The sequence below is a fragment of the Ceratosolen solmsi genome, unplaced genomic scaffold (assembly GCF_000503995.2).
Source record: "Ceratosolen solmsi marchali unplaced genomic scaffold, CerSol_1.0 scaffold13, whole genome shotgun sequence".
Lineage (NCBI taxonomy): Eukaryota > Metazoa > Arthropoda > Insecta > Hymenoptera > Agaonidae > Ceratosolen > Ceratosolen solmsi.
The window spans coordinates 8,271,364-8,283,246 of record NW_011948418.1 but is presented as its reverse complement, the minus strand read 5'-3'; the positions used below and the strand labels follow the sequence as shown (position 1 = coordinate 8,283,246).

At 35.5% G+C, this 11,883-nt stretch overlaps 3 protein-coding genes across 3 annotated transcripts; 2 read left to right on the top strand and 1 right to left on the bottom strand.

Annotated features, from left to right (window-relative positions):
• On the top strand, positions 1-4,242 carry LOC105360232 (facilitated trehalose transporter Tret1-like). Its single transcript, XM_011497077.1, has 2 exons — positions 1-304; positions 2,881-4,242. The coding sequence occupies exons 1-2, from the start codon at positions 142-144 to the stop codon at positions 4,215-4,217; spliced, it is 1,500 nt and encodes a 499-aa protein (XP_011495379.1). The 5' UTR covers positions 1-141; the 3' UTR covers positions 4,218-4,242.
• Positions 4,243-6,076: 1,834 nt separating this feature from the next.
• LOC105360231 (lariat debranching enzyme) lies at positions 6,077-8,138 on the bottom strand. Its single transcript, XM_011497076.1, has 5 exons — positions 7,802-8,138; positions 7,440-7,731; positions 7,256-7,356; positions 6,318-7,180; positions 6,077-6,226 (listed from the first exon to the last, which is right to left on the bottom strand). Exons 1-5 carry the CDS (start codon positions 7,996-7,998, stop codon positions 6,144-6,146), a joined length of 1,536 nt encoding a protein of 511 aa, XP_011495378.1. The 5' UTR covers positions 7,999-8,138; the 3' UTR covers positions 6,077-6,143.
• A 787-nt stretch (positions 8,139-8,925) lies between these two features.
• Positions 8,926-11,294, top strand: Mdh1 (malate dehydrogenase 1). The gene is made up of 5 exons (XM_011497075.1): positions 8,926-9,077; positions 9,964-10,159; positions 10,250-10,572; positions 10,654-11,031; positions 11,121-11,294. The coding sequence occupies exons 1-5, from the start codon at positions 9,075-9,077 to the stop codon at positions 11,217-11,219; spliced, it is 999 nt and encodes a 332-aa protein (XP_011495377.1). The 5' UTR covers positions 8,926-9,074; the 3' UTR covers positions 11,220-11,294.
• Positions 11,295-11,883: the final 589 nt, after the last annotated feature.

Below are 11,883 nucleotides of genomic sequence, written 5' to 3'. Positions count from 1 at the left end.
GTTGTCCTGGCGGAAGCGAGCCACCACCACCTGGATATGACATCGCGCAAAGCTTAGTCCGGAGATGATGCGAGATTAACGAGGAGACGAAAGCGGCCGATCGTGGCTGAGCTTGTACCATCCCAAGAGAGCCGTGCCGCCATGTATTTGAGGACGCTGTTCGGGTACCTGAGGAGCAGCGACGCCGAGCGGGAGAAACGCGTGACCGAGGATGCAATCAAGCCGTGTCAGGACTTGGAAATGCAGCAGCCGAAGATCGAGGAGAAGGAGAGACTCTGGTTACAATGGCTCTCTGCCCTTAGTTGTGAGTGTCTGCAAATTGCAAATGCCCTATAGGACTTTTGTCAATTGAGATTTCGGTTTTTGCTATGATTTTGACGATTGCAAGAGTGAATTATTAAGAAAAATTATATAAAATTAATAAAATTATATTGGGAAACTAAAACTTTTTTTTCGTTTTTCTTTTTTATGTTTCCCTTACTTTTATTCTCTTTTTTCATGTGCATTATTGTTACGAACTCGGAATTTCGTATTAATATAATTTATTAATAATAATAATAATAATAATAATAACAACAACAACAACAGCAACAACAACAACAACAACAACAACAACGACGACGACGACGACGACGACGACGACGACGACGACGACGACGACGACGACGACGACGACGACGACGACGACGACGACGACGACGACGACGACGACGACGACGACGACGACGACGACAACGACAAACCATTAGTATAATTAATATTGGTACTAATATTAATTTGATAATTAGGCACTTAGATTAATTAGATTAATCGACAGCGATATTCCATTATATTTTTAAGCTTCTTAATATATTACATAATAATGATGATATGTTTTATACTTTGAAATATAAATGCAAAATGCCGAAAATTCTTATTCAAATCTGTATCGCATGATCGATCTAATAAATAAATTATTAACGTTATTATTTCAATTGACAAATTTTCCTATACTTTACACTTTGCATATATATATATATTGCGTATATTTATAATATATAATAAAATTTCTGTTTTTCTTTTCCCTATAACTAATTGAAATAATTAAAATAGTAATAATCCTTTTCAAAAAGAAAGTTTTAGGCATTTTTGTTTTTAACTGAAAGCGGTTATTATTATCATTATTATTATTATTTTTTTCTTTGCAATAGTAATGGAATCCGATGTATTTTTCACGAAAAATAATTATCTCCTTTTGTATTAAAATTATAGACTTCAAATCATTAAAATGAAAATCTTAGTTATAAGTCTGGAGGTACACATTGAATTATATAAAATTAATCGTATTTCATTTAGCTTGGAAACATTGAAAATCTCACTTTTTGCTTAATGTCTTGAGAATTAAATTTGAGAAACATACAAATTTTTGATTATGAGAGAAATCTCTATTGTGGTAAAATTTATCGTTCCCATCATTCTAAACTGGCGGGCTATATACTTATTACATAAATCCTAATCGCTTAAACACTGCTATTTACATTACATAAAAGCTAATTCAGGCCAATATATATATATATATATATATATATATATATAGCTCCTTCTACATATCTGTTTTGAGTCTGTTCGTTGCGGCAGCTTGCAATGTTTCTCATATACAGCCACACCATTATCCTCATTAATCCATAATTTTAATTAAACCAATTTGGCCCAATCGGTATTATCTTTATACGGAGTTTTTGATTTTTAAGCACCGTCATTGAACACAATGCCCTTCGATTATCAAAACATCATCCTATCCTCAACTATGTAGCAGTCGCGTGCATAGTTGCCGTGAAATAGAAAAGGAAATAAAAATCAAGGTAAGCTATATGCTGTAATTGGCTCGTGTCAATCACAATTTATCAGATGATACGTCTGACGAAAATATACGTGAATTATATTCGTCTGCTGAGACGAAGCCGGCAAAATCCTGTCGGCAAAAGGCTGTCGATCGGTATGGAATCTTCGATAAAGAGGAAGTTTATCGCGCGTCCTTCCTCCCGCGTTTTGCGCACGAGGCCATTGAAAAATTCGCGCTCGCGCCACTTCCGTCAGCCAAGTGCACCTGCACGGATAAAAAAACTCGCGCACCTTGTCCTATCCTTCCCGATTCTCTTCCGCTTTAAATCCAATTGCGCTTGTTTTCTAATACTCATCGGTGCTTACTTTTTTCTTTCTTATAACAGACGCTTCTCGCTTCCATAGATCCCATAAACGAGACTATTTAAACAAGTCGACGACTCCTGGCTTATATTTAACTAATTAAATAACATTGCATGAACAGTGCACGCGGATCATGTGGATGTAATCGAGGCTTCGAGTATCTATAAACTAAGGGATACGGTCCGTTATCGTCCTCAATGAAAATTATTCCCATTTCGAATGAACAGGACTTTTTCTTTTACAACATCTTCGACAAAACCTAATCCCGGAAGATCAAAAGTATTTTTATTATTGGATAATCTAGTGGAAGTCGATTAAACTATTTATAATATATGGAATAGGTGCACCTCGTTTATACTCGATAAATCGTTTTTTCCTGCTTTTCCTAGTAATTAGCGATCCTGATTCGAGTGATTCATCGCGCGCATATATACATCGTTTGCCATTTAACGAGAATACATACCTTTCCCCCGACAATTAGAAATAAATTACATTTTACTTGATAGAGGCACAGAGGAGTAAGGCTAAATGGTGAGAAGTGGAGTACCTGCGCGTCGACAGGTTAAGGATCTTTGACAAAAATCCTAAGGATTAGCTAGCTTTATTGGATTTTGAAAATGCGACACTCGTAATTCAGGTTCACGTAAATTAAGGCTTGGCTGACGCGTCTCTCAATTCTGCTATTTTCCTATTTAGCAAGTTTCGCGATGATTAGCTGTGGCAGCCACTTTGGCTGGACATCCCCGGCCCTGCCTCACCTCACGGGCCCCGACTCCGAGTTCTCGGTCACGGTCTACCAGGGCTCCTGGATCGCCTCCATTTACATCCTCGGGACTATCCTTGGATCGCTCGTCAGTCCACCGATGGTGAATCGCATTGGTCGGAAACGCGCTTTCCTGGCCTTCATCCTGCCGCAGTTAGCCGGCTGGGCCATGATCGTGCCCGCTCGCTCCTACCAGGTTCTCTACGGGGCGCGACTGATCGCCGGTCTCGGCCACGGGGGCATCTACAACGTCGCTGTCATCTACCTGGCGGAGATTGCGGACAAGCGGGTGCGGGGGGCCTTCGGCACGCTCCTCAAAACGTCAACGAACCTGGGCAGTCTCTTCTCCGCGACCATGGGCGCCTATCTTAGCTACGAGAAGCTGAACCTGGTATCGCTCTGGCTGCCCCTCGTATTCCTCTGCACCTTCGTGTTCATGCCCGAGTCGCCGTATTTCCATTTGATGCGCGGCCGCGAGGATCGGGCCATCGAGACGATGCTACGTCTGCGTAGACTCACGAAGCCCGAGAGCGTGCGCCGTGACCTGGAGGCGATGCGGCTCACCGTAGCCGAAAGTCGGCACGCGCGAGGTGGTCTCTGGGAGCTCGTGACGAAGCCAAGCAATCGCCGCAGCCTCTGGATTCTCTTGAGTCTTAAAGTGACGCAGCAGCTATCCGGTCAGATGGCCATAATCGCCTATACCCAGGAGATCTTCGGGCACAGTGGCTCGAGACTCGCGCCCGAGCACGCGGCTATCGTTCTTGGTTTCGCCCAATTGGCCGCTGGCCTCTTGGTGGCAAATCTCGTCGACCGGATGGGTAGGCGACTCCTGATCATTTGTTCGGGTTGCGTGGCTGCCGCGGCCCTCGCTGTCGTCGGGACGTTCTTTTACGCCCGGGAAGAGCTGCGCGTCGACGTCTCACAAATAACGTGGATACCTATCGTTGCTCTCATCACCTATGAGATCGTCGTCGCCTTGGGTATTGGTACCGTGCCCTACGTCATCCTCGGTGAGATCTTTCCGACGAACGTCAAGAGCGAGGCAGTGGCCACAGCCATTATCATCGGCTCGTTGTTTGCCTTCGTCGTGGGTCTCGGATTCCAGGCCCTCAACTCCGTTGCCGGCATACACACGACCTTTTGGTTTTTCTCCGTGTGCTGCTGCAGTGGCAGCGTTTGGGTCTACCTGATTACGCCGGAGACTAAGGGTATGAGCTTGGAGGAGGTCCAGGAGCTCTTCAACCCCCAAAAGCCAAGGAATAACGGCTGATCTATGCTCGGGCTGATACCGGGCAATGGTGATGAAAGCCAAGGTCGTACGGAAGTTGATTCTTCGCCTCGATCATCGGTATGGTCCTTTTTCCACGTGTGCCAACTTTTATACACGAATCGCCTCCCCCTAAACGGAGAACCAAATTGTAATGGCGTAGCAATTGTGCGTTGAGTAATATTATTCGACGCAGCGTAAATATTGTCGGATATTATTCTATTGCCATTTCACTATGATTTCCATATGACTTTCTACCACGTAGAAATACCTTTATTCATAATAAAAACATTAAATTACTTCTACTTTTCTTACATAATTATGTGATATTTGTAATAATAGATGTACAAGTATTTATTACAAGCGTGACCATTGCTTTTAATCGTCCCCACTTTATTACCGAACGTTATTTTTGTGTACTTTGATTTAACAAAAATTTTGTACATACAGTTGTATTATTTTTCTTAAGTTATATCGAATGATTAACCGAATTAAATATATTTTAAGATATTGATATTTCCGTTAAATCGTTATTTCAAAGAATAAACGTAAATGCTTATTTTAAGATGTTTATTATTTAATTTACATTTAACTTCGATTATATTCATATTCGTCATTCATACATACGTATTTGAATAGAATTTTATCGCTATTTGAGATATATTTTCTGTCATTGTTCACACCTCGAGTAAAGTATATTATTACAGGAGTTGTGTAAAATCATAATATAATTTAACGTAATTATAAATATTAAAAAAATTCTTTAAATTTTGTTTAAAGAATCAATAATACTCGCAACAATCTCACTTGCAAATATCATTAATTACTAATAATATTAATAATATTATTTATCGATCAAAAAAAGAAAGATTGACTTATTGTATAAGTAATTGTCGTTTATTAAAGTACTCATTGTGTAAAAATTCTTAAAAAAAATTCTGTAAATCTAGACAATAGGTGAACATCTTCTTGGTACTATTAACTTTTTAATTATGAATGCAATTATGTATGACATTATACTGCTAAACAGTGATGAATTATGAATAAAATATTTCTTATAAATGCATCAATTATCAAAAGTACTTTGTCGTTTAAATGCTTATTAACCGTTACAGTCGTTAAGCCCATCTTAACTAATGAGCGTCGTTCTGGGAATTAAATAAATTTCGATAATGCATTTTCCGGAAAATCGTTGACAAATATGCTTAATAATCAGCTATCAAAAATTATATTTAATGTGACAATCTTTTGTTATTCCTAATGACATTTATCATCTATATGATTTCTTTAATTCCATACATATAATTAAAATAAATTTTTTCAATTCTCATGATAATATTCTTTTGATTTTTTGTAACGAAATAACTAATTCAAAATTGGTGGTAATCCATTTAGTAACGCTGAGTAATTACGTCATCAAAGTTACTTGTTTTTCCAATTTTAAAAATTATTTTAGAATATATAAAAGAAATAGGTAAATAATAGGAAAAACATTTCAATTAGTTTTATACAAATTTATTTGTACATCTATTAATTTCGTTATTGTAAATAAACATTTGTTACTTATAATTATATATATGTTTTCGTGTTTATAATTCAATGATTTATTCGAATTTATACAATAAAATGGATCAAAATTTTAGTACTCATATAAAACAAAATATTACACCAACTGACGACTTATTTAACCACACATTTTACTGTTTTTAATATTTAATTATATCCTGTTAATATTACTTTTTACAAGTTTAGTAAATTAATTTACTGTGAAATGACTAATGGACTGTTATGAATAAAATTATAATCGTTATAATTATAATTGATATCTAACGACATTTCACAAAAATTAATTTAATTCCTATTTTGCATTTGCAAAGTTTACAATAAAAAAATCATATTCGATACAATTTTTTATAGCGAAAAATATCGCTACGTAATACATTCTGCATCCGTATAAATCGATTGATTCCTTCGTTTCAATTTTTTACAATTAGGCTCAACTGTAACTTCAACTAAAATTGCAAACAAATCAAATTGTTATAAATGATCATATAAATAATTGTAACATAAGATTTTAGAAAAATATAAAAATTATGTACTAACCATCTACAGCTGTATGATCGCCCTTGATTTCTACGCTACTAGAACTTTTCGAAGCATCAGTTTTAATTTCTATGTCAGAATTAAACGAATCGCTTATAGACATTGTACTGTCGTTTTTAGCGGCAGGTAGCTTCAATGATTTTATTGGACGCAATGTATAACTCGGAGATGTATCTATTATAAAATTTACGGCTTCGTCATCTTCGGTAGAGCACGACAAATCGGTATGGGAAAACGACTGTTTCGATGGTGTACTCGTTAAAAATGAGACACTACTGCAGTTTAATTCGCTTTCGTCGGCGATACCATTTGCAAGTTTCAATAATGCAAAAGGATCGTCTATTGCAAGTTTATTACAAAATTCCGTAGTTTGTTCGTTTAGTACTAAATTAGGTTGACTGACGTGTCTATTTCCCATTTCAGGATTGTATGGTTCGACGGATTCTTTGAAATTTAATGGTATAGTTAAATTATAACTAAATTTATTATGTATTCTGTTTTTCTCCTCCTCGGTCGGAGCGAAAACCCATCTTCCTTGTTGAACTGGTCCAGGCATATAGCACATTGTCGTTTTAATACTCAATAAATGATTTGTTAAAAATAAAATTGTAAGCCATTCCAAATCGTAGCAAAGTTCAATCGGAATGCTTTTATCGTGTTCGACATCAATTATTTCTAAAAAGTTTCTCCTCGGTAAGCATTTGTCCAATGCTAAAAATTTTGTGTGTTTTGTATCATTTATCTTGGTTACTTTAGCTTCAAATTTACAATGTAAATGCGCAGCGAACCAATGCGATGGATAATGTAGCTTTAATAATTCCATTCCTGGCGGACTACCGAGAACATTATTATCGATATCTCTCCTATAATAATTGAATAGCGTTAATGAGTCATATGTTAAACGCAACGACTATAAATATACGGATATATAGACTCACTTTAGAAAAGACTTTTTCCTAAGTAGCGCTTTTACATTGCCAAAATCAGTTATTCCTAAAGGCCAGTCGTGTGTCATAAACATATCTATTCTACCGCTAAGCTATAAAAGAAAGTAATTGCATATGTATGATGTATATATCAACCGAATGGCAGACCAATTATTATCATTATTATTCTCCTTACTTGTTTTAATCTAAATATTTCTAAATTTCTAATGTGATAAGCACTACGTATCGTTCTGTCGTTGTAAGGTGGATATTCGTGGTGACCTCGCATATAGTCGTGACTTTTATATATTCCAGAAAGACCTGCTATTCGTAAACCACCAACTGTGACGACGCCTGCATAACCCAAGTAATAAATATTTGGTGCAACCCAGCCACCGTAAGCCAATTCTTGAAGATAATTCGATGCTTCGTGATTTCCACCTATAAAAATTGTAAGTATCGGGGCTACTTTTTCTCCGGAATAATATCTGTAAACAAGCAGTGCTATAAGTAAACATCCCACTTTTCCATATCATCACGATAATTAACTTTACTCACTTGTAAAATGTACCGATATCTTTATACTTGTTTGGCACAGCCATGCAAGTCAGGTCCTTGCTATTTCTCGTGGCTTGAAAGTCGCCACAACAAAGGAGTAAATCAACTTTTCTCCCATCAAATCTCTCAGCCTCGGCGATGGCGTCATAAATAAGTTCCAATTCACCGTGCGCACAACCTTCCACAGCAATCCTCATTGTTAAGAATTAAATTAACATTAAACTCATTCGTGCCTACGTCCACCCACAACAAACACATGCATGCGCGAGCCCACGCTAGCACCGTTTACAATCCTCTCGGTCCACTTAATTATCCGAGTCCGAACGACCAGCTTCGCTTCTGCCGTTGTGAACTTGATGCACTTGATAAGCAAAGCCGCGCACGCGCACAACACACCTGACCTCGTCCAATATATTATTTTTGCGTGAAATTTGAACGCAACTTCACACGTTGCTCAAATCAATAATCGAACGCGACAAATGGCCTCCAATCCAAATTGCACCCCCCAATTACCGGAATTATCAATAATCGTCATTGTAAGGGACGAATTTTTTACATTCACGCAATAACGACGCAATGCCGTAGGTAGGTAATTAGTGAATAATACTCATCATCTTTCAGCCAACAGGGCCATCGATAATGTAATACTAATTTCTAAATTTCATTTATCCTATTTGGCATTAATTATAATAATGAATTTTTTTTACTTTCAGGTAATCGTCGTATTTAACAATTACGGGCGTATTAAGCTTGTATGCACGTACTACGCGTATACCTGCAAATGAGACACGTGACTACATTGCCTTAGAATATTGAAAGGCAAAAAACTATTCTCTACTTTATTCAAAATTATTAAGTGTAATGTATTCGAAATTCCCGGTGAGCTCGAGCAATCGCGTCCATATCACTTTAGTTCCAATTCCAGTCACCAACCAACTCACATTGCTCATGAATCCTCATGAATCCGGGCCACTAGGCCCGCCCACAATCTAATCTCCTACAGCCATAGAAGTTTCCGTCGATTCATTTTACCTTCGGTGGGAATGATTATGCATGTGTGTTCCAACATGTGAACATGTGAACATGTATTGCCCTATCATTTTGACCTTCCCGGTTACTTTTGTCGGTTATAACAAATAGAGAGTGAATGTTACTCCTTCGCCGGTAGTAATTCGACCAATCTGCGGCATTTTATCTCATTTTTTTTTTGCAATTATATTGGATCGTCGTTAAATTTCACGGTACTATTAGTAAAATAAAGGAAAAATCAAATATGGTAAGATTTTATTTATATATTATTAAAGCGATCCGTTTCATTTACAAATTTTTATAGTAAGTTTTTAATTACGATTTTACCTGGCGGCGGCTGGATAATAGAGCTTTTTATCTCTATTTATTACATCTTTTCTGGGTGGATCTTTTGTAATGCATTTTCTACTTGGCCCATTCATCTTTTGCTTTACGTTTTAAATCGACAAAGTCTGCCTAATTGTCGGATATTTTTTCATAAGAGAAATTAATAAAAATTACTTTCCACGAATTAGAAGAAATCGCACGTATTATGATTGAATTAAATTTCGCGAATTTTATAAATCAATTTTAAGCATATTGTAATTAAAATACTTGTCACAGTTGTATGCAGGTACATTCAATTCGTCACGTAAATCATTTTAAAAAATAACAATGTAAACTATTTAATTAGTCAAAATTTCAATGTAAAATAATTAAATATTTTTAAACTAATATTCTTTACAATACAGTAATATTACATGATTACACTTAGATAATTATGCAAATTCCCAACGCACACACACACGCGCGTACGGGCACGGGCGCGGGCATATATATATATATATATATATATATATATATGCGAACGTAAGCATCAAGTGGTTATTCAAATAATCTTCTAAATCAATATAATGATAAAGCATACATTGTATGTTAAATTAAAATATTTAAAATCGTATTCATTCAATTGAATCATTAATTTTTTAATTTACATAAAGCAGCCAAAAAGAAGAAAATCCATACTATGTAGATACAAGCGCGCGCGCGCGCGCACACACGCTCGCACACGTATATAATATATATATATATATATATATATATATATATATATATATATATATTTAATTAATTAATTAATTAATTATGTTCAGGCTGAACCCATAAATGTTGTTGTTAGTGGAGCAGCAGGACAAATTGCCTATTCCTTACTCTATCAATTAGCTGCTGGTACAGTTTTTGGTCAAGAGCAACCCATCAATTTGAGATTACTTGATATACCACCGATGATGGGTATCCTTAAAGGAGTCGTTATGGAACTTGAAGATCTTGCTCTTCCTCTTCTCAATGGTAATAAATTATTAATAAAATATTGATAAAAGAAGAGTAACGTTACGATGCAACTTTATTTCATTGCTAATTTTTTATTTTTAATTTTAGATATATTGCCCACCGCTGATCCTGAAGCAGCATTCAAAGATGCAGCTGCGGTATTTTTATTGGGAGCTATGCCTCGTAAGGAAGGAATGGAAAGGAAGGACCTTCTTGCGGCTAATGTCAAGATTTTTAAAGTTCAAGGAGAAGCACTCGATAAGTTTGCAAAAAAAGATGTCAAGATCGTAGTCGTTGGCAATCCAGCAAATACAAATGCTTTAATTTGCTCCCATTATGCTCCGTCAATTCCAAAGGAAAATTTTACAGCTATGACAAGACTCGATCAAAATAGAGCTCAAGCTCTTTTGGCTTCCCACTTGGGAGTCGAGGTATTATAAAAAATCTTTACTTTATTTTTACCCTCGCGAGCTTCTTCTTACTTACAGTCATAATTTTAACTGTACCGATAGGTGAGTAATGTAACAAATGTGGTAATTTGGGGAAATCACAGCTCAACTCAATATCCAAGCACAGCTTACGCCAAAGTAAAAACAAATAATTCATCCAAGCCAGTTTCCGAAGTTATAGATGATGAGAATTGGTTAAATACTGAATTTGTGGAAAGAATTCAGAAGCGTGGAGCAGCCGTTATCGCAGCAAGGACTATGTCATCCGCAATGTCAGCAGCAAAAGCAGCGGGGGATCACATGAGAGATTGGTGGATTGGCACAAAACCTGGTGAATTTGTAAGCATGGGTGTGACATCGGACGGGAGCTATGGAATTCCAAAAGATATTATTTTTTCACTACCAGTGACTATAAAGAATAAAAAATACGAAATTGTTCAAGTAAATATTTTTTTGCTTATGTAACTATTCAATGAAATTAAAAATTTCAATCTAATAATAATAATAATAATGCAAATTACTATTTCTAGGGTTTATTTATAAGCAGTTTTGCACAATCAAAGTTAGATATAACTGCAAAAGAATTAGAAGAGGAACGAGCTGAAGCAAATGCTGTACTTAAACAGTGACTAGATGACGGCAGTACTCAATTATATTTTAAAAGAAGAACGATATCAAAATTTTAAAGAGCTCTGAAATTTCTGTAACTTTTAATCGAATGATCAAGAACTGGATTTAATATTTTATTTATATATAATATTTGTAAAGTTTGAAAATATTTTTGAAATATAATACATACGCGTTATTAATAATTAATCTTGTTTATTATGTTTTACCATACAATAATAATAAAATAGATTGTGCAGTTATCATATATTATGGCTGGTACAAATAAGAAATAATTTTTTTTTAATTTATATCTGCAAAAGTATGTAGAATTATAGTGTCTTTTAGTATTAACAAAAAAAAACTGAAAAACTTTGTTTAGTTAAACAAATTTGATATTCTTTGTGATGTTTTTAACAAAGACAATATAAAATTTAACTTATGTAAAAATAATTGTGGTACAAAATTTGTAATGCAAAGCTATTAATGTAAATTTTACTAAACGGTACCTTACGAACGCCAATATATACCATATGAAGATTGCATAACAGATTTTATATTTCGGCAGCAAATGGAAAATTTATGCATAAAAATATTATGTGGACTTCTAAATTTATATTGTTAATTTTATTATAAATCAGTATACGTTAATAATGATATTTCAACTCATTTAGAATAAAACATAAT